This window comes from Salmo trutta, chromosome 36 (genome assembly GCF_901001165.1).
Source record: "Salmo trutta chromosome 36, fSalTru1.1, whole genome shotgun sequence".
Taxonomy (NCBI): domain Eukaryota; kingdom Metazoa; phylum Chordata; class Actinopteri; order Salmoniformes; family Salmonidae; genus Salmo; species Salmo trutta.
Genome location: NC_042992.1, coordinates 33,204,194 through 33,226,958, shown reverse-complemented (window position 1 = coordinate 33,226,958; position 22,765 = coordinate 33,204,194). Strand labels below are relative to the sequence as shown.

The 22,765-nt window shown below is 44.0% G+C and overlaps 1 protein-coding gene across 1 annotated transcript in view; it reads right to left on the bottom strand.

The window, feature by feature from the left end:
* Positions 1-18,669, bottom strand: part of LOC115175937 (sodium/potassium-transporting ATPase subunit alpha-3-like) — a 31,848-nt gene extending 13,179 nt beyond the window's left edge. The window contains exons 1-9 of the mRNA XM_029735592.1: positions 18,312-18,669; positions 17,945-18,016; positions 8,300-8,431; positions 6,738-6,797; positions 6,324-6,527; positions 5,322-5,435; positions 2,477-2,611; positions 2,032-2,149; positions 35-303 (exon numbers count right to left, since the gene is read on the bottom strand). Coding sequence (XP_029591452.1) covers positions 35-303; positions 2,032-2,149; positions 2,477-2,611; positions 5,322-5,435; positions 6,324-6,527; positions 6,738-6,797; positions 8,300-8,431; positions 17,945-17,950 — 1,038 coding nt within the window. The 5' untranslated portion in view covers positions 17,951-18,016; positions 18,312-18,669. The remainder of the gene's footprint in view (positions 1-34; positions 304-2,031; positions 2,150-2,476; positions 2,612-5,321; positions 5,436-6,323; positions 6,528-6,737; positions 6,798-8,299; positions 8,432-17,944; positions 18,017-18,311) is intronic.
* Positions 18,670-22,765: the final 4,096 nt, after the last annotated feature.

The following is a 22,765-nucleotide window of genomic DNA, read 5'->3' as shown; positions in this document are numbered from 1 at the left end:
CATAACATAAGAATCCACCAAAATATCCCCTCACAGTGACAGTAGCCAGCAGGCCCTCGGGCACGTTGGCCACGATGATGCCGATGAGGAAGATGACGGCCTCTAGCCAGGTGTAGCCCAGGCAGACGGCCAGGATGAAGAAGGTGATGCCCAGGAACACGGCCACGCCTGTGATCAGGTGGATGAAGTGCTCGATCTCCTTGGCGATGGGGGTCTTGCCCGACTCCAGGCCGGAGGTGAGGGTGGCGATACGGCCCATGACGGTACGGTCACCGGTGCAGACCACGATGCCACGAGCCGTGCCTGGTGACGTTGAGGACAAGAGAAGGAAGTTAGATGACTTGACTTACATGTTACAGTATATTATATTTGTAATACCATTTGTGGTATGTTGCGTAAAATTATGGTGCGTTACCCCCATTCAGTGTAAAGAACTGAGTTTGAGTGCAAGTCATACGTTTTTTTGTAATATTTTTTTGATGCTGTCATTTCCTCCCCTTTTTTCTCCCCAATTTCGTGATTACGTTCTTGTCTCATTGCTGCAACTCCCCAACGGGCTCGGGAGAGGCGAAGGTCGAGTCATGCGTCCTCCGAAACATGACCCGCCAAGCCACACTTAACACCCGCCCGCTTAACCCGAAAGCCAGCCCCACCAATGTGTCAGAGGAAACACTGTTCAACTGACTGCCGAAGTCAGCCTGCAGGCGCCCAACCCGCCACAAGGAGTCGCTAGAGTGCAATGAGTCAAGTAAAGCCCCCCCCCCGGCCAAACCCTTCCCTAACCGGGACGACACTGGCCCAATTGCGCGCCACCCTATGGGACTCCATTAAATCATAAATTTTTTAATAATAACTTGTCACTCCCTTATAATGAATAGTCCTAAAGTAATCATTAAAAAAATATTCTAGTAGGGAATTCCTGAAGTGTTCTTCACTCAAATACCACTGACGTTTTTCTTGTTGCCACCAATTCAGGTGCAATACACCATCCAGACCACATGGGGGAAGCATCTACCATTCTATGAGAAAAAATATATTTGGGGCCTACAGGTAACCAGAGGCCTTTAGCTTCATCAGACAATGACGGCCTAGATTCAATCAGATTAGCATTAACCTGCCGGAACCAAACATTGCACAGCATATTATTGTTTATTGTTTCGGCGATGATGTCGGAGGTGTAACTGCATTAGAGCTGTCAAATCGGTGAGCAGCTGCTCTGGTGGTCATTGTCACGAAGCCACACCCTTCCCACCCGTATCAGAAGTTTACAAAGAGAAAGTGTAGGCTATATAGAAATAACGACACTCACACTGAAAAATCATGAAACAAAATAAGGATTTCTATCAGCCTAATCCAAGTGTAGATCACAATGTAAGATGGCTGCATGGGATTTCTACTAATGACCCTCGGAGCGTCCAATGGCAATGTCCGCAGCAGGTATAACGATGGGGCCGCTCCAACACAGTTCGACAGCTCCAACACAGTTACAACTCCGACGCCGCCTAAACAAAAACCAAAAGATAGGCTATGCCGTTGTCGGCTACCGCGGGTTAACGTGGATCTGATTGAATCTAGACCTTAGCCGTTTATGTATGCCGTCCTGTATTGACACTACCATTAGACCACTGAGCCGTAGGGAGATAAGGTAATATTTACACCAGATGGAGTGTTCTCAACGATGAAAAGATGCAGACAGATGGGAAGGAAAAGGCACCCGGGGAATTCAAAGAAGCGAGAGGAAAAGAGAATGCAGGAGAGAGAGACAGAGTGTGTGTGGGCGCTGGGTAGAGTGCTTGTTAAAATGGTGGGTGCCTTGTTGCTATGGCAGCCACAATTTACCCCTTCACCCTGTTCAGGGGATAAAGAGAAAGGGAGGGATGGAAAGAAAGAAAACAGAGTGATGAGGGAATGCTGGTCATGACGACGACAGCGATGATGAGGATTATGGCGATGGCAATGAGAAAAAGGAAAGGGGTCAGGAGGAAGAGGAGGATGGAGATGAGGAGGACGCAGTTGCCAACACGATTGTACCTTCCACACAGTTGGTGGAGAAGAAGGCAACGTTGCGGGTCTCCAGGGGGTTGTCATGGGTACAGTCAGGTGACCTGCTCTGGGGTTCTGATTCGCCTGTCAGGGAGGAGTTATCCACCTATAGGAGAAGGACAAAATCCAGGGACCTTGTTCACAATTTTAAAAAGCTTGTATGTCAAATGTGTAGTTGTGTGAGTGTGTGCTATATTTTAATGTGAGCTGTGTGTGTATGTGTGCGTGTGGGGGGGGGGGGGGGGGGGTCCCACGAGGACAAAGGGTATTTTAGGCTTAGGGGTTAGGTTTACAATTAGGGTTAGGAGTTAGGGTCAGGGGTTAGGTTTAGGGTTAGGAGATAGGTTTAGGAGTTAGGATTTGAAATGGAAATACATTTCAGGTCCCCACAACAATAGTAAAACATATGCTGTGTGTGTGTGTGTGTGTTTACCTTGCAGCCGTGAGCAGAGACGACCCTGAGGTCAGCGGGGATCCGATCTCCACCCTTCACCTCCACCAGATCTCCAGCCACCACCTCCTCGGCGTTGATCTGCATCTTCTCACCCTCACGGATCACCAGCGCTTGCTGGCGGACAGAGGAACCCCAATGGTGAAGCAGGAGCCATAAGCCAACCATCAGCTGGCTATAAATACAGGTGTAACACTGGGGTAACAGTAAAACTCACTAGCAACCCCAGACTGATCATAGACAAACTACACACTATCACTGACCATAAACTAACCAGTAACGACGGGTTATTATGTTATAACTATGCAATTGCATAGAGATTGGCAGATAAATAATGGAGTAAAGTAGCCGACTAACCACTGACACTGACTATAGACGGACTGCGGGTAGACAAGACGTATGAACTAACTGACCACCGATACAATGGCCACAACAATGGCTGCGTGTGTTCTGAGACGGGGGGGAACATCTGGATTAGGGTCACAGGTTATTTTGAGTCCCTGCCACAACTACCCCACCCATAGTCATCTAGGAGAAACAAGTTGGGATTAAGAGTTGGAAAACACTTATGATGGGACTAATAGGATTGTAATTAGGATTATTGACACTGGGCCCTATGGTCAGGGCCGCGGGCTGATTTTTTTCTTGAGCGGAGGGTCAGGGGGATGGAACATAATTACAAATAATTTGTAGGCCGCAAGAAGCCCAAACAGATGACTAAAACATAATCATTTCAAACCTTCCTTACATTTGTTTATATGATCACATATATCTCTATATTACGTGTAGGAATACTTTGGAACAGATTTCCATAATTTAAATCACTTGGTGCTGATTTGCTGGTGTTTTTATAATCTTTTATGTCCAACAAAAAACAAACAAACAAAAAATGCTTTATTTGTTTTTGGTTCAGAAAACTCGGTTGGGGGGGGTAGCAAATCACCGTGGTGGTGGTATTGTAGGAGACAAGCGGACAGGGTGGAAGGAGATCTAACGTGTTGACCAAACTGGACACCTGTGTCCGCCATCGCACGCTGGTTGATTTAGTACTCCCACACCAGACACGATCAGGACACGCAGGTTGATTTTGTCCCCCCACACCAGACACGATCAGGACACGCAGGTTGATTTTGTCCCCCCACACCAGACACGATCAGGACACGCAGGTTGATTTAGTACCCCCACACCAGACACGATCAGGACACGCAGGTTGATTTTGTCCCCCCACACCAGACACGATCAGGACACGCAGGTTGATTTTGTACCCCCACACCAGACACGATCAGGACACGCAGGTTGATTTTGTCCCCCCACACCAGACACGATCAGGACACGCAGGTTGATTTAGTACCCCCACACCAGACACGATCAGGACACGCAGGTTGATTTTGTCCCCCCACACCAGACACGATCAGGACACGCAGGTTGATTTTGTACCCCCACACCAGACACGATCAGGACACGCAGGTTGATTTTGTACCCCCACACCAGACACGATCAGGACACGCAGGTTGATTTTGTACCCCCACACCAGACACGATCAGGACACGCAGGTTGATTTTGTACCCCCACACCAGACACGATCAGGACACGCAGGTTGATTTTGTACCCCCACACCAGACACGATCAGGACACGCAGGTTGATTTTGTACCCCCACACCAGACACGATCAGGACACGCAGGTTGATTTAGTACCCCCACACCAGACACGATCAGGACACGCAGGTTGATTTTGTACCCCCACACCAGACACGATCAGGACACGCAGGTTGATTTTGTACCCCCACACCAGACACGATCAGGACACGCAGGTTGATTTTGTACCCCCACACCAGACACGATCAGGACACGCAGGTTGATTTTGTACCCCCACACCAGACACGATCAGGACACGCAGGTTGATTTTATACCCCCACACCAGACACGATCAGGACACGCAGGTTGATTTAGTACCCCCACACCAGACACGATCAGGACACGCAGGTTGATTTAGTACCCCCACACCAGACACGATCAGGACACGCAGGTTGATTTTGTCCCCCCACACCAGACACGATCAGGACACGCAGGTTGATTTTGTCCCCCCACACCAGACACGATCAGGACACGCAGGTTGATTTTGTACCCCCACACCAGACACGATCAGGACACGCAGGTTGATTTTGTCCCCCCACACCAGACACGATCAGGACACGCTGGTTGATTTTATACCCCCACACCAGACACGATCAGGACACGCAGGTTGAAATATCAAAACAAACTCTGAACCAATTATATTAATTAGAGGACAGGTCGAAAAGTGTTAAACATTTACAGCAATTTAGCAAGCTAGCTTGCTGTTGCTAGCTAATTTGTCCTGGGGTATAAATATTGGGTTGTTATTTTACCTGAAATGCACAAGGTCCTCTACTCCGACAATTAATCCACAGATGAGAAAGGAATTTGGTTTACCGTTTTGTCATCTCTCCTCCTTCCTCAGGCTTCTTGTTTACTTCTTTGGACTTTATATGGAGGTTGGCAACCAACTTTACGGTGCATTACTACAACCGACTGGAGCGTGGACGTCAGTTTATATTTCAAATCACCCACGTGGGTATATGCTCCTAAAGACCAATGAGGAGACGGGAGAGGCCGGACTTGCTGAGTACCGGCACCTGAGTACTGGCACCTCAAATGTTCTACTGCTTGAGCTCCTGTTCCTCTTATAGAATATTAACTCAAAGTATTGTGGAGTTCCTGCACCTAAATGTAAATAGTACCAGCATCCAAAATGAGTACTGTATTCTATTTCAGTCCAAGCCATGCACTGAAGAAGAGGTTTGCTTACCTGGGGCACCATGTTCTTGAAGGACTCCATGATTTTGGAGCTCTTGGCCTCCTGGAAGTAGGAGAAACAGCCGGTGATGATGACCACAGCGGAGAGAACGATACCCAGGTACAACTGGAGAGAGAGAACCCAGCAAACAATGTAAAAAACAAACAGTATTGGAACATTTTAACAAACGTTCTTACAACCATTATGTCCTTCTACTAATGTTTATCAAATAATATTTTACCAGCATTCATGAGGTGTTGTCATGCTATGTTATCTGAAAACCAAATTGGAACTCAATTGGAACATTACTTAACATTGTAGGAACCTTCACTGTTTTTTGCTGTGGAAAGAATCTAACTTCATTGTTTGATTGTGTTATTATGGTGCCTAGCTTTTTAATTCATTTAGGGTTGGTTGAAGCATATAGCTGGATCTAAAATATCACATGCCATGCAGGGTTGAGGTCAATTCAGAATTGAATTGAGAATGGCTGATGAATTCCAATTCAGTTCTTGAATTTGAATTGAAATAGTTCACGGGATGCAGAATTATTTGAATTTGACTTTGAATTAATGGAAATATATAGGATAGGAAATAAATCATTGATACATTCAATGAAATTCATTGAAATTCAAATGCCTCATTTAGTATTACCCAGGTACAACTGGAGAGAGAGAGCAAGGAGAGAGAGACAGAAATATTGTTTAACCATTTATCATTTTGGACAGTGCCTATGTTTCCCATTCATTTGGGGTTGATTGAGGCATATAGCTGGATCTAAGAAACACATGGGACATTGACTCATATCGACAGTAGACCACTAGACACTTAATTGAGTTTGCCAAATCATTTCGTGCCATGTAGGAATCAGCCACAACTCCACAAGTTGAATCTTAATGCTACATTTTGGAAACACTACATTAAGCTGAACCAAAAAGGCCATGTATACCCTTGCATCCCTTTATCCCCTGCCAAGTGATGATGGTGGCCATTTTGTGTGTGTCTGTCACTCACATTGTCTCCGGCGGGCTCATCCTCGGTGGCGGCTTGGATGGCGTAGGCCAAGAAACAGAGGATGGCGCCAGTCCACAGCAGGATGGAGAAGCCACCGAACAGCTGACGACAGAACTTGACCCACTCGGGGGTGGTGGGGGGAGGTGTGAGGGCATTGGGGCCGTCTCGAGCCAGGTACTCAGCGGCCTTAGCGTTGGTCAGACCCTGAGGAGGGGGCGAGAAAGGGGGGATAGGGAGAGAGGAAGGAGAGGGATTGCTGTTAAAAGGGTACAACCTTGGGCATCATTTGTGATGTGGTTGTTGGCTAGCTAGATATTTTGTGTGATAACTGATATTACCATTATGGTTACAATATATTTCATTTTAAAAGCCCCAACACAGGTTTTGAGAAAACTCTTGAGGTGATGAATTTACCTGGACTATATCAGTAGCGTACTTCTGGCATACCTCCTCAATGGACATCTTGTGTTCCGTCTAAAAGAAAAAAGTTAAAAACATTGAATAAATCTCTAGTTTTAACGAAATATTTGGAAATATATTGTGAATAGCGCTTGGGGACATTTTACGGCTGTTTGTCAGAAGGAAATTCATATTCTCATGGTTTGACCATATGCCTCATGTCACGTTTACTCCCGCTCCCCCTCTCCGGCGCTCAATGTCGCCAGTTGTCTCATCATTACGCACACCTGCCACCATCGTTACGCGCAACTTCACCTCATGACACTCACCTGGACTCCATCACCTTCCTGATTCCCTTCCCTATATCTGTCACTCCCCATGGTTCTTTCCTCAGGTGTTATTGACTCTGTTTCTATTTCATGTCTGTACACTTTTTCTGTTTCTTGTTTTGTACTATGTTTGATTTATTATTAAATTTACACTCCCTGTACTTGCTTCCCAACTCCCAGCGTATACCTTATAGAATAACGCTTCACTAAGGGGAAGCAACAGGGATTTTTGTTTTTACTGGTGACTTCGGGTCCAAGTGCCGCTGCTGAAGCAACCGGCGATGCCTCAGCTGGATCGTTAGGCTTCCATGCCTCAGCTGGCTCGACAGGTTCTCAAGCCTTGGTTGGTTCGGCAGGCTTCCCATGCCTCAGTAGAAGCGGCTGTCCTGCTCTTGGTCCTCGGGACCGTCCCTCTGGTCGGCGTCATCCGGCGGCTAGAGCCGCGCATCAGGGAGGGGAAGGGGGTACTGTCACGTTTACTCCTGCTCCCCCTCTCCGGCGCTCAACGTCGCCAGTTGTCTCATTACGCACACCTGCTACCATCGTTACGCGTACCTGCGCCTCATGACACTCACCTGGACTCCATCACCTCCTTGATTATCTCCCCTATATCTGTCACTCTACTTGGTTCTTTCCTCAGGCGTTATTGACTCGGTTTCTGTTTCATGTCTGTACGCATTTTGTGTTTCTTGTTTTGTGCTATGTTCGATTTATTATTACATTTGCACTCCCTGTACTTGCTTCCTGACTTTCAGCGTACACGTTATACCTCATAACAGATTAAATCCTTTTCAAACAGGATTAGTTTTCATTGGCATTGCCTCTAACCACAAACTACTATTCATAAAAAAGTGTTTTATTTAACTAGGCAAGTCAGTTAAGAACAAATTCTTATTTACAATGACGGCCTAGGAACAGTGGGTTAACTTCCTTGTTGAGGGGCAGAATTACAGATTTTTTTTACCATGGCAGCTCGGGGATTCTTTCGGTTACTGGCCCAACACTCTAACCACTAGGCTACCCACCGCCCAGTGGGTGCTCTTTAGAATAGTGTTTCTCAACCTTTTATTATACCAGGGTCTGGCAAGTTATGGTCCTTCCTCCTTAGATTAAAACTAGCACTTTAGATTGGACTAAATTGGTCTCAGCTAACCATCTGAGGGACCAGTTAGCAACATCCCAGGACACACTGCTCTAGGGCACGGTGCATGGACAGGAAACAGGAAGTAGGAATTATGCACTACATACCAAGGGAACTTCCTTCTTCAGTTCATCCATGTCCTTGGTCTTCTTGTCCGCCTTGGAGTCCGCCTTCTTGGGGGACTCCTTCTCTTCCTTCTCTGTCGTGGTGGCCACACGGTAGCTGTCTGAACGTCCATACTGAAAGACAAACACAGAGAGAAAACAGATCCTTGACCAGTCCATATTTTACATAGAAAAAGGTTGGGTTAATACACAGTGTGGGTCAGCTAATCCTAAATCCACTATTTTAGGCTTTGAACGTGTCAATGCTGCCCTAGTAACTTTGAGTTTTTTGCAGTGACATGGGCTTTCTGGTGCCAGCTGGTATCCTACCTGCACCACAAGCTAAGCCACAACTAGAGTTCATGCACTAAGATAATATCACTGTTAGCTACTTGAGTGAAGGCCACAATCAAACAAGCAAACAGAGAATTAAGTGCAAGGCTGCCATAATTATATGGTTGGGCAAAGCTCCCTAAATATTTGCCACTCTAGCTTTGTATATGCCACATGAAAATGATGAAAATGATAACAGACAGGGAATGTATAACATGGTCCAGAATTGAAGGTTTTTCTAATCAAGAGCTATTGGTTGTGGATTAAAACTAGGCTACTTTACTTTACTAGGTGTCTCCTACAGGTAGTGAGCTCTCCAAATTCCCACCATTTGAGACTGTTTTATTTCCCCAATTTAATGTTTCCCAACAAAGTGTACAGTATTTACAGTAAATGCCCATTTGGGGATTTTCTTGTCAGATCGGTTTTGGTATCGCAACAGGAAGGCTGCATTCGAGTCAGGTATACCCCACCTGTCTTTTATGGTATAGGCAGTTTTTTTACCTGATTGAAGGCTTTTTATTTTAAATATTGAAGGTTGAAGTCTGAACTTTGTAAATATGTACAGTGATAAACGTCGCTTTGGAATATTAGCTACATTTTGTAAATAAATCGAACCACCTCTACCCGCCTGCCTCCTGCTGCTTACCTTTAAGACTCCTACAAGGTCCCTATTTTACAGTCAGTGGTATGTCAGTGATTGCCTACATAATGCAAAGGCTCCAAAACATGGTTCCTTCCTCTACCATTCCCTCTCTCAATTACTCCCTCCACACCCAACCTCTCTTTCACTCTTTCTGTCTCTCCTTTCATCTCTCTCTCTCCCACACTCTCTTTAAATGTCTCCCTCATGGACAATACAGGCCTTGTGAGAGTACAGTGCCACAGTGAGAGGGACCTCACATGGTCATTTCTATGAAAAGCGCATGACGGTGGCCCTGTGGCCCCAGGTGCCGTGATGGTCAGAGAGACCACAGAAAGTCCTAAAAACGTCCTTAGAGGAGAAATGGTCCATGATACTAAATGTGTTATACTATGTGCCTTATATGTGCCTGTGTGTGTTTATATGCCTCTTACACTGTATGTCTATATACTGTACAATGAGTAACAAAACATTAAAAACACCTGCTCTTTCCATGACAGACTGACCAGGGGAATCTAGGTGAAAGCTATATCCCATATTGATGTCACTTGTTAAATCTACTTCAATCAGTGTAGATGAAGGCGAGGAGGATTTTTAAGCCTTGAGACAATTGAGACATGGATTGTGTGTGTCACCTTAATTGGGGCGAACGGGCTCATGTTAATAGCTGGAGCGTAATAAGTGGAATGGTATCAAATACATGGTTTCCCATGTGTATCAAGAATGGTCCACTACCCAAAGGACATCCAGCCAATTTGACACAACTGTGTGAAGCATTGGAGTCAACATGGGCCAGCATCCTTTTGGAATGCTCTCGACACCTTGTAGAGTCCATGGCCCGACAAATTGAGGCTGTTCTGAGCAACAGGGAGTGCAACTAAATATTAGGAAGGTGTTCTTAATGTTTTGTAAACTCAGTGTATGTGTCTGTGTTTACAGCCCTAAAACACACAAAAGGCAATTTATCGTATGAACTTTAATCACAGTAAGACAGTAAAAGACACTATGAGCAGACTTTGGGTTTGGTCACTGATACATTCATGTTGTATCCATCTTGTGCAGTCTTCAAGGTAATCACATTTCATGGTTGAATTACAGTCTTCATCGCTTGATCAAAGACTAGACATTGCCACTGGGAGAGATTCAAAGAGACACTGGGGGGAGATTCAAAGAGACATTGGGAGAGATTCAAAGAGACATTGGTAGAGATTCAAAGAGACACTGGGAGAGATTCAAAGAGACACTGGGAGAGATTCAAAATTACATTGGGAGAGATTCAAAGAGACACTGGGAGAGATTCAAAGAGACATTGGGAGAGATTCAAAGAGACACTGGGAGAGATTCAAAGAGACACTGGGAGAGACTCAAAGAGACACTGGGAGAGATTCAAAGAGACACTGGGAGAGATTCAAAGAGACACTGGGAGAGATTCAAAGAGACACTGGGAGAGATTCAAAGAGACACTGGGAGAGATTCAAAGAGTCACTGGGAGAGATTCAAAGAGACACTGGGAGAGATTCAAAGAGACACTGGGAGAGACTCAAAGAGACACTGGGAGAGACTCAAAGAGACACTGGGAGAGACTCAAAGAGACACTGGGAGAAACTCAAAGAGATATTGTTAGAGATTCAAAAGATAGAGATACAGAACCTGTCCTATCAGACAACTCCAAATCATTGTATCAGAGCTAAATCACACAGCCTGAGCCTTTACAAGATATGCATCACAGGAGCCTTTGGTGGTTCATTTTCCTACTGCATCTCCTTCTGCCTCCCATCATGTAAAACATACAAACCAGGAAGTACCCCTGAGTCCTCCACAGGAGAGCCAAAATGTAATCCACTAAACACCGAAGTCGCCTAGCCCACCACTGGTTGACTATGCTAATAGTCCCCTTAAGTCCACTTGCTCTGAAATACATTTTTAAAAAGCCAGAGGGAAGGGGGTCGGGAAGGGACATTTGGGGGTGCTCTTACCTGGTATTACTGTATACCAGGGGAGGCTCCTCAGAGGAGGAAGGGGAGGACCGATTTTCATACAAATTCAAAAAGTAAAACATTTAAAAAGTGATCCTTTTTGGATAAAATTATACTAAATAAATTCAAGTCACCAAATAATTGATTAAAACACACTGTTTTGAAATGAAGGTCTACAGTAGCCTCAACAGCACTCTGTAGGGTAGCACCATAGTGTAGCCCAGGCCTGGGCAAATCCAGTCCTTGGGGGCCTGATTGGTGTCACACTTTTTCCCCAGCCCCAGCTAACACACCTGACTCCAATAATCAACTAATCATGATCTTCAGTTAAAAATGCTATTACTTTAAATCAGCTGTGTTTGCTAGGGATGGGGGAAAAGTGTGACACCAATCAGGCCCCTGAGTACTGGAATTGCCCAGGACTGGTGTAGCAGGAGGACAGCTAGTTTCCACCCTCCTCTAGGTACATTGACTTCAATACAAAACCTAGGAGGCTCATGGTTCTTACCTCCTTCCATAGACTTACACAGTAATTCTGACGACTTCCGGAGGACGTCCTCCAACCTATCAGAACTCTTGCAGCATGAACTGACATGTTGTCCACCCAATCAAAGGATCAAAGAATTAATCTAATACTGAAAGCATAAGCTACAGCTATTTAGCACTGTAGTGCATAAAATATGGTGACTAGTTGACTCAAAGAGAGAGAAAGACAATAGTTAAACAGTTTTGAACAAAGGTATTTCTTTAAAAGTGAAGGAGAAGCAAGAGAGAGAGAGCACTATCAATATTCTGTTGTATTTTTTTACTTTCACTTTCACCTAGCTAGTGAATGCAGCTAGCTAGTTTAGCCTACTCAAACATCCGGCTCAAACAGAGGGATGCTATGTTAATACTGGAACTCTTCCAAGTCAGGTAAGATTTTGGTTTTATACATTTTTTGCCACCGGGGCCCACTGCTAAACTGCTTGCTGACTGTACTCTGTACTGCATATTGTAGTGGGTTTACAAACGCTTTAGTTCTAGTAGCTATGTTGACTAGCTATGGCGTAAGCTAATATGGTGACACTGATGTAGACTGTGTGTAGCGGTTAGAGGTTATGATATGAAGGTTTGGTTTGGAAAGGTATTTTCACCTGTTATACGAATGACAGTAATCCAATACGTTGTAATAGAAATAGTCCCTTTGTAGTCCGTGTTGTCTGTAGACCCTGCCACAAACGTCTTGTGTCTGAGCCGTTGAATTGTGACTCCACTTTGTCTCTATACTGACGTTGTGCCTGTTTGATAACTACACTGTTTGTATTCGGCCATATTCCCAGTCAACTTGCCATGGTTAAATGCGATGGTACACGCTTTCAGTTTGGCGCAGATTCTGCCATCTATCTACAGTTTCTGGTTAATTTTTATAAAATGTTTAAATTTAACCTGTATTTAACTAGGCAAGTTAGTTAAGAACAAATTCTTATTTACAATGACGGCCTACCCCGGCCAAAACCGGACGACGCTGGGCCGATTGTGCGCCGCCCAATGGTTAGGGTCGGTTTTAATAGTCACAGTGGGTACAACAACCCATATACATTTCCTGATAGACAAATACACTGATACGGTGACTGAGTTTGTTATTCTCGGAGGCTGCCCAGAACATATCCCAGTCCGCGTAATCAAAACAATCTTGAAGTGTGGATTCCGATTAGTCAGACAAGCATTGAATAGTCCTTAGCACGGGTACTCCTGTTTGAGTTTCTGCCTATAGGAAGGGAGGAGCAAAATGGGGTCTTGATCAGATTTCCCAAAGGGAGGGCAGTTGAGGGCTTTGTAGGCATCCTGGAAGTTGGAGTAGCTGTCACGCCCTGGCCATAGAGAGGGTTTTATTCTCTATTTTGGTTAGGCCAGGGTGTGACTAGGGTGGGCATTCTATGTCCTTTTTTCTATGCTTTGTATTTCTTTGTTTTGGCCTGGCATGGCTCTCAATCAGGGACAGCTGTACATCGTTGTCGCTGATTGGGAGCCATACTTAGGCAGGCTGTTTTCCTTTGGGGTTTTGTGGGTAGTTGTTTTCTGTCTTGTGTGTTCACCTGGCAGAACTGTTGGCTTTCGTTTTCTTGTTTTATTTAAAGTGTCATTAAAGTTAATATGAGCACTTACCACGCTGCATCTTGGTCCCCTCTGTCAGACGATCGTTACAGTAGCAGTGATCGAGTGTTTTAGCAGGGCGAGTACTATAGAACTTCGATAGTGTTTCCTCAAATTTGCTTTGTTATAATCCCCAGCTACAATACATGCAGCCTCAGGATGTGGTTTCCAGTTTGCATAAAATCCAGTGAAGTTCTTTGAGGGCCAGCGTGGTATCGGCTTGAGGGGGAATATACATGGCTGTGACTATAACTAAAGAGAATTCTCTTGGGAGGTAATACGTTCGGCATTTGATTGTGAGGTATTCTAGGTCCGGTGAACAAAAGGACTTGAGTTCCTGTACATTATCACAATCATACCATGAGTAGTTAATCATGAAACATACACCCTTGCCCTTCTTCTTCCCAGAGAGATATTTATTTGTGTAGAGGTGATTTGATGATGTTGAAATGATCAAGTTGAAATGGTGCTGGAATAGTGAAGGCAGCTCCTGCATTCTTTGCGACTTGCAGTAACTCTCTTTGGTCATAAATCAATAGTCGTTCCCATAGGGCAGCGCACAATTGGCCCAGCGTCGTTCGGGTTTGGCTGGAGTAGGCCGCCGTTGTAAATAAGAATTTGTTCTTATAGTTAAAGAAAGGTTAAATAAAAAATACAAAAATTGTTTAGTGGTCCGAAAATGTGGGAAACATTAACTTGCTTGACCATGCTGTAGGTCATGTAACTCTCTGTTACATGCAATATGCTTTGTGGACTTCAACGGACAGAGGTTGATATCCGGTTTTGTAATAAAACAAAGGTGTGGTTGAATTGTCTCGGCCTTTAGGCCTATAAACCACGGTCGCAAGGCATATGAATTAACTTATAGAGCAAACACCGCACTGCTACTGCTGATGAAAGGCCTGCTACTCATCCCGTGAGCTCAACTGTCGACACAAATTAGGGCCGACTAAAGGAATAACTGTATTGGCCAATGCCAATAATTTCATTGGCCAGTGCTATCCGTAATCCTTGAGATGTTCCTTCCCTTACCCTAACCCTAAACTTAACCATAAACATAACCTGAATTTTAGCCGTAACCATTTTAAATGTCAACTTCAGCGGGGGGTAGGGACGTCCCAAGGGTACTGGATAGCACGGACCATATTTCATCACAAACCATGAATCATGACATCATCGGCTTAAGGAAGGATACAGTGCAATCGGAAGGTATTCAGACCTCTTTACTTTTCCCACATTTTGTTACGTTACAACAGCCTTATTCTAAAATGGATTCAATAAAAGTATTTCCTCATCAATCTATACACATTACCCCAAATTGACAAAGTGAAAACAGGTTTTTAGATTTTTTCAAATTTATAACAAATATAAAACTGAAATATCTTATTTACATAAGTATTTAGACCCTTTGCTATGAGAATCGAAATTGAGCTCAGGTGCATCCTGTTTCCATTGATCATCCTTGAGATGTTTCTACAACTTGATTGGAGACCACCTGTGGTATATTCAATTGATTGGACATGATTGGGAAAGGCACACACCTGTCTATGTAAGGTCCCACAGTCGACAGTGCACGTCAGAGCTCCGAGATAGGATTGTGTCGAGGCACAGATCCGGCCAAACTGTACAATATGGTGAAAAGGGCCTTGATCAGGGAGGTGAACAAGAACCAGAGGGTCAGTCCTCAAGAACACAGTGGCCTCCATCATTCTTATATGTAAAATGCTTGGAACCACCAAGACTCTTCCTAGAGCTGGCAATCAGGGGAGAAGGGCCTTAGTCAGGGAGGTGACCAAGAACCTGATGGTCACTCTAAGTTCCTCTGTGGAGATAGGAGAAGCTTCCAGGACAACCATCTCTGCAGCACTCCACCAATCAGGCCTTTATGGTAGAGTGGCCAGATGGAAGCCACTCCTCAGTAAAAGGCACATGACAGCATGCTTGGAGTTTGCCAAAAGGCACCTAAAGACTCACAGATCATGATAAATAATATTCTCTGGTCTGATGAAACCAAGATTGAACTCTTTGGCCTGAATGCCAAGCGTCACGTCTGGAGGAAACCTGGCACAATCGGTATGGCGAAGAAAGATGGTGGCAGCATCATGCTGTGGGGATGTTTTTCAGCGGCAGGGACTGGGAGACTAGTCAGGATTGAGGGAAAGATGAATGGAGCAAAGTACAGAGGTCCTTGACAAAAACCTGCTCCAGAAGGCTCAGGACCTCAGACTGGGGCTAAGGTTCACTTTCCAACAGGACAACGACCCTAAGCACACAGCCAAGACAATGCAGGAATGGCTTCGGGACAAGTCTCTGAATGTCCTTGAGTAGCCCAGCCAGAGCCCGGATTTGAACTAGATCGAACATCTTTGGAGAGACCTGAAAATAGCTGTGCAGCGACACTCCCCATCCAACCTGACAGAGCTTGAGAGGATCTGCAGAGAAGAATGGGAGATCCTCCCAAAATACAGGTGTGCCAAACTTGTAGCGTCATACCCAAGAAGACTTGAGGCTGTAATCGCAGCCAAAGGTGCTTCAACAAAGTACAGTAAAGGGTCTGAATATTTATGTAAATGTAATCTTCCAGTTTCTTTTCCAACATTTTCTACAAATTTGTTTTTGCTTAGTCATTATGGGGTATTGTGTGTAGACTGATGACTTTTTTGTGTGTTTTTTTAATCCATTTTAGAATAAGGCTGTAATGTAACAAAATAGGGAAAAAGACAAGGGGTCTGAACACTTTCCGAACACACTGCATACAACGATGAATAGGAACATTTTGTCCTTTTTGCCATGACTAATCAATAGGGTTTTGGCAGTCTGTGTCATCAATACACCGAGTCAAAATGGAAGATAGAAATAAGCAAGATTTTCTGTTACAACCAGTCGCTGACATGCTTGATTATTAGGCTATGATAACCTCCCGAACCCATATCAACATGGGGGAACAGGGCATCCATTTTGGCGCAACTGTCTGCGTTGATTGGTACCCCAACCGAACCTCTCCACTAATTCCCTATCTGTATATCCATAACCAACGACTGTCACAGTTTCAGTGACTTAATATAGGACTCTGTAGGATGGGTATAAAACAAGTGGTGGACAACAATTCCAATATTCCAATTCAGGCATTTAGTATCCCACCCTCACCCTCTGAATGTGTCCCTGTGGCCTTCTCATTAATTACAAATGGTAGTCACGGAGGCCATCACTGTGCCATAAAAGCAAGGGATCAAAACGTGAAACAATATTATGACAACTAGGCTAATAATGTAATGCAATTAGGCCTATTAATAGATCATCAGATTTAGAGGATGGATAAGGCTGTCCGACATCCTTCCTGCATCCCCATTGCCTTTCTTCCGTAGCCTAACCTAAATATGATCATTTTTCCTAAATATTGTAATTCTTCTTGACAATTTGTCTATGTGCCATTCAAATTCAATGGAATACATACAAAAAAGTAGAGAATGGCCTAAAAAACATCTGGCTAATTTGGGATTTAGGTTTGGCGAACAGCTTGTTTTCCATTTGTCACGAGGAACAGATTGCTCGCCTTTGCCCCACCGGCGACACGTTCCTTAATCGCCCAACAGAGTTCATCCCTCGGTAGCCTACATATGTTTAGGGATATAATTAAGCAATAAGGCCAATATACCACTGCTAAGGGCTGTGTCCAGGCACTCCGCGTAGCTATTATAAACTGGTTACCAACATAATTAGAGTTGTAAAAATACATGTTTTGTCATACCCGTGGAATACCACGGCTGTCAGCCAATCAGCATTCAGGGCTCGAACCCCCCAGTTCATAATCAAAATTTGGGACCAGATTCTCCTCTCCCCGTAACTCAATTATGACGCACCCGCTGGCGGCTGGAGAGGAGAGGAGTGGAAGTGCGCAATTCGGTCCGTTCGAGCGCAATTCGGAAAACGGTGCAGATAGCAGATTAGAACAATGTCAGTAATGTTTCTATTTAACACAGACATGGAAAATGTGATTTAACAGAAGAATAGACAGCGATGAAATGTATTGGACTGTAATTCGTCCAATTGCATTTAATCAACATAGAAATAGCTACCCTTCATGCGTTTAACTGTCACGCAAGTAAAGTCACACCAATTTGCAATAGTTTCACAAGCCATCGAAATACAATAGTGGTTAATGTCATTCCAATATGATATTTCTTCCACATTTGAACCCTTTGAGGTGAGTTACACATGTCTCATGTGCTACTACAGCCACTAGCGGTTATGGGGGGGGGGGGGGGGGTGCCCCTGTGACAACAATTTTGGACCCCCTAAATGTGGAGTATGAAAGAATTTTTCCATAACTAATTTTTGCTATCGTTCTTTTTTTACATCCGTAATTAGACCGTGGCACCGATGATGATTATGAACATGGTCTTTTGCCTGCTAATGAATGAAGAAAACGATATGACAACAATAACGTCTAATGTAACTGGCCCCAGCTTGGCCCCCCCAGTTGAAATGGTCTAGAACCGCCACTGACTACAGCTATCCATTCATAAACGCATTTTTACACACAATAGAAATAACTCTTACCCCCATCTCGGCGCAGTCAGTCGGGTATCCACAGCAGATGAAAAGGTTTTAGGCTGGATTCCACCAGAGTAGCTGATAGTATAGTGTAGAAACAGAAGAGAGAACTGTAACTGTACAATTTAAGAAAAAAAATGCTCTTCTTCCAGACGCTTTTGGCTATTGTTCTAATAATACATGATCAGATCTCATTCATAAGAGGAACGGCACAGAAATACATGAGAAGACAACGTTTCATTTAATACCTTGTTTAAAGGGGGCCGTTTTAGGTGTACAATTATCAAATTAAAGGCAGTTTAGCAATAAGCGTTGCTCTGTGTCATGCGAAAATTATACCCAGTGAAATTGAAGAGCGGAGCCGCTTGTTTACCGTATTCGATGCTGTCTCGCTCCGCTGCTACGCTCAGCTGCCGTGCCACTCCCTTTCCACGCTCCCCAATACTCCTCGTGTGAAAGAAGCGCCAGTGGGTGTGTGAGATGCACTGCCCTGGACGCACAAAGCAGGATAGACCTATTGCAAGTGTGCCATGTAATCAGTCTCACTCGTAACTATAATCCACCCACAGACCATTCTTTGCCCCAATAGGTCGCATTACAAACAGACAATTGAGAGATCACCAGTCCAATTCTGCTTCAGGATTTTCAGACATTGGCCAATAGAAGAGAGAGAAGACTTGACAGTTTAAAAGAACAGCTGTCTAACAACTATGAAAACGTTATTAAATTGTAGTTTGCTTGACAGTTAGCCTCCCTCACACATGAAATTGCAATCTCTTGAGAGATGACGGGCTTAACAATACATCAATGATGTTATGAATCTCTTCTGCAGCTATAAATACAAACGCTCTGCTCAAGTCTGTCATCCATATTTCTGGAACATATGAATATGCTATCAATGTCCCTCCCCAATGACCAATCTGTCTCAACACTTTAGTGTTCCTCTCAGTTACCTCCGCCCAAATCTCCCACTGTCAGCTGTGGTCTCCCTGGAGGTTGGAGGTTTGATAAGCATCTCTTATCACTCCACACCAGAGTTAGTTGTTGTGCCTTGCATGTAAATGCCATGCGAACATTCCAGAGAGAACACACACTCAATCATCTGATATCATTGTATTGTTCAACGCACTTGAATGCATAAGTCTCTGGCTTTACAAGTGTATTTTTGAATCCAACACCTGCTGTTGAGTAGCCTGGGTACCAGTCTATTTAGCTAACCTTTAACTTCTTGCCACTCCTTGCCTTTGGCAAATAATAGGAGTGGCAAGGAGTGGAATGAATGTAAACTAAAGAGGCCGGCACACAGACTAGCTGTTGAGAGTTCAAGTTTTGTTTTTGGGACCTTCAAACCGGGTCAATACCTGGAGTGTCTTGAAACTGGAAAGAACAAAGGTGTTTTGTGTAACTGTTGTTGTGTTGTGTAACTGTGTAACTCTTTGTGTGTGTAATAGGGACTATTTCAGATGAATAAAGTTAATATCCAGTTAAGAGTAATTAACACAATGCTTAGCATATCTATATGTTTTCCCTTTATGTAATAAACATGATTCCAAGTGTTCTGTTTGTGACACTCTTTTATTTGTGTCATGGGGTTGATGGTCACTAGACTTGTTACTGAATGTTATGGATTGTTCTCATATCGTTTGATAGTGATTGACGTCAGAGGTACAAGGACATACTGACATATAAACTGGGATTCTGTAGCAACTGGCGAGGTCATTGTCTTTTTTTGAGGTCCCAGACAACATTTTGCGCTGTCTGATTAATATTAAAGAACCTTCTCAGAGAAAGTATGTACATTAGACATTTTCTATGCTGCCGTGCTGGAGGTGTCTCTCTCTCTTTTGCAACTTGTAATAAACTAAACCAGATAGACTTCTGATTGGCTTTATCAAGGACTGCACTCCTTTTTGTTTCACCTGGAAATACCCTTTAAAGTGTGCAAGTGTGCAAATTAGATTTTTTTTTTGGGGGGGGGGGTTCTTTTTGGAACATTTCTATTTATTTGGCTCAAATTTATTTTATGCAATCGTATCTCCGTATCCAGAAACATACCTTGCAAGTTGACAGTTACATTTGACATTTTAGTCATTTAGATGCTCTTTTCCGGAGCAACTTACAATCAGGGAATTCCATCAGAGCTACAGGAGGTGAGAGGAGGATACACACACAAACACACAGTCTTGTATAGCTAACCTTGTGGGGACACACAATTCAGTCCCATTCAAATCCTGTTTTCCCTAACCTCTAACCCTAAACCTAACCCTAACCCTAATTTTAACCCGAAAACCTCACCTTAACGCTAACACTAAAAACTAACCCTAGCTCCTAACCCTAACCCTAAACCTAATTCTAACCCTAACACTAATTCTAACCTTAACCCTGAACCCCCTAGAAATAGCATTTAACCTTGGTCCCCACAAGTATAGTTAAACAGGTCCACACACAGAGACTGAGCAGATCGAACATTTCTGGAGAGACATGAAAATAGCTGTGCAGCGACGCTTCCCATCCAACCTGACAGAGCTTGAGAGGATCTGCAGAGAAGAATGGGAGATACTCCCAAAATACAGGTGTGCCAAGTTTGTAGCGTCATACCCAAGAAGACTCAAGGCTGTAATCACTGCCAAAGGTGCTTCAACAAAGTACTGAACAAAGGGTCTGAATAAATGTGATATTTCAGTTTTTCATTTTCAATACAATTGCAAACATTTCTAAAACCTGTTTTTTGCTTTGTCACTATGGGGTATTGTGTGTAGATTGATGAGGGGAAAAAATGATTTAATGCATTTTAGAATAAGGCTGTGACGTAAGAAAATGTGGAAAAAGCCAAGGGGTCTGAATACTTTCTGAATGCACTGTATATCTCTCTCATATTCACAACACACACACACACACACACACACACACACACACACACACACACACACACACACACACACACACACACACACACACACACACACACACACACACACACACACACACAGGGAAGACTAGCAAACGTACAGAGAGAGTGAGGGAGAGAGTGAAAGGACAGATTGGAGAAATGGAGAATGTTAGGGTTGTTGAAGCAGGTCAACATGATCAGGCAGACCACGTAGAACTCTACCTTATATAACAGAGAGGACAGATTGGAGAAATGGAGAATGTTAGGGTTGTTGAAGCAGGTCAACATGATCAGGCAGACCACGTAGAACTCTACCTTATATAACAGAAAGGACAGAATGGCTCAGACTGTCTCTGTGTTCCTGGTGGACACTATGCTTTCAGCATGTGCGGAATTTCCACTAGGGAAATTGTGAAATAACATGCGAGAGGTTCCACGAGTCATGTTAGATTGCATAAAGCAAAACAAGACCACATGTTCCTCTTCATCTCTTTCTTTGACTTGATCTATAGTGAAAGTATGAGAGGAGGGGACAGGAAAGGGAGGGAGAACTCTACCTTATATAACAGAGAGGACAGTATAAATGAGACTGGGCAGTTCTTGGTTTTATGATGGTGAAAATAGGAGAAGGTCTTAGACATTTGTGGAGAACTAACATGAACTAATGTCTTATAATGGGCATACCGTGTTGGCTAAGCTGGTGTAATGATTTTGATAGGATTTGCTGGTCGTCCGCCAGTTTTCAAGATCAGTGAAATCGTCAGGCTGTCGTCCTAGGTTGAGACATCTTTCATTGTTGCACAGTGTGAGAGGGTCAACGACCTCTGATTAATTGACCCTACCTTCTCCTGACCCCTCAGAGACACTATGGTAACTACAGAGCAATAACCCATGTAAATACTGTTTTAAAAGGTAGTATATATGCAGCGATGGAGGACTGCTTTAACGGCCATCCTCCCAACACACAAGGCCCCCACATTTCTTAAATTTATTGACATATCCATGTGCGGAATTTCCACTAGGGAAATTGTGAAATACCATGCTAGAGGTTCCACCAGTCATATTAGATTGTGTAGAAGCAAAACAAATCCCAGACCACATGTTCCTTATCATCTCTCTTCGTCTCTTTCTTTGACTTGATCTATAGTGAAAGTATGAGAGGAGAGGAAAGGGAGGGAAAAAAACTTAACCTGCTCGCTATGGCAATGACTATCAGGTGACCTTGCCTCCTAATCAGACTGCTGACTAAATGAAAGGAAATGGAACAGATGAGACAGTGGAAAGAGGGATGAAGGGGGGCAGGGGGGGAGTCAGGAGAGATGTTGGGAGGGAGAGAATTAAATAGAGTGAGTGAGCACGAGAGTGAAGGAGAGATTCATTGAAAGAGTGATTATCTCCTATCCTCCGCTGCACTGTTTTTTTTAAAGGCATCTTCTTTATGGAACAAAGGCAATTAACCCTCCATCCACAAGATGATGTTTTATAATCAGTCCCAGTAGGAAGACAGGGAGATATGAACAGAACGCATCTGGTGGAAAACATGTTCAGTCATGATCCCCATCTCAAAGGATCTACATGACGCTTCATGTCCACATCCTGGTTCAACCCTAACCTATCTTCATGTCCACATCCTGGTTCAACCCTAAGCCTATCTTCATGTCTACATCCTGGTTCAACCCTAACCCTATCTTCATGTCCACATCCTGGTTCAACCCTAACCCTATCTTCATGTCTACATCCTGGTTCAACTCTAACCCTATCTTCATGTCCACATCCTGGTTCAACCCTACCCTATCTTCATGTCTACATCCTGGTTCAACTCTAACCCTAACCCTATCTTCATGTCTACACCCTGGTTCAACCCTAACCCTATCTTCATGTCTACATCCTGGTTCAATCCTAACCCTTAACCCTAACCCTAACCCTAGCTTCATGTC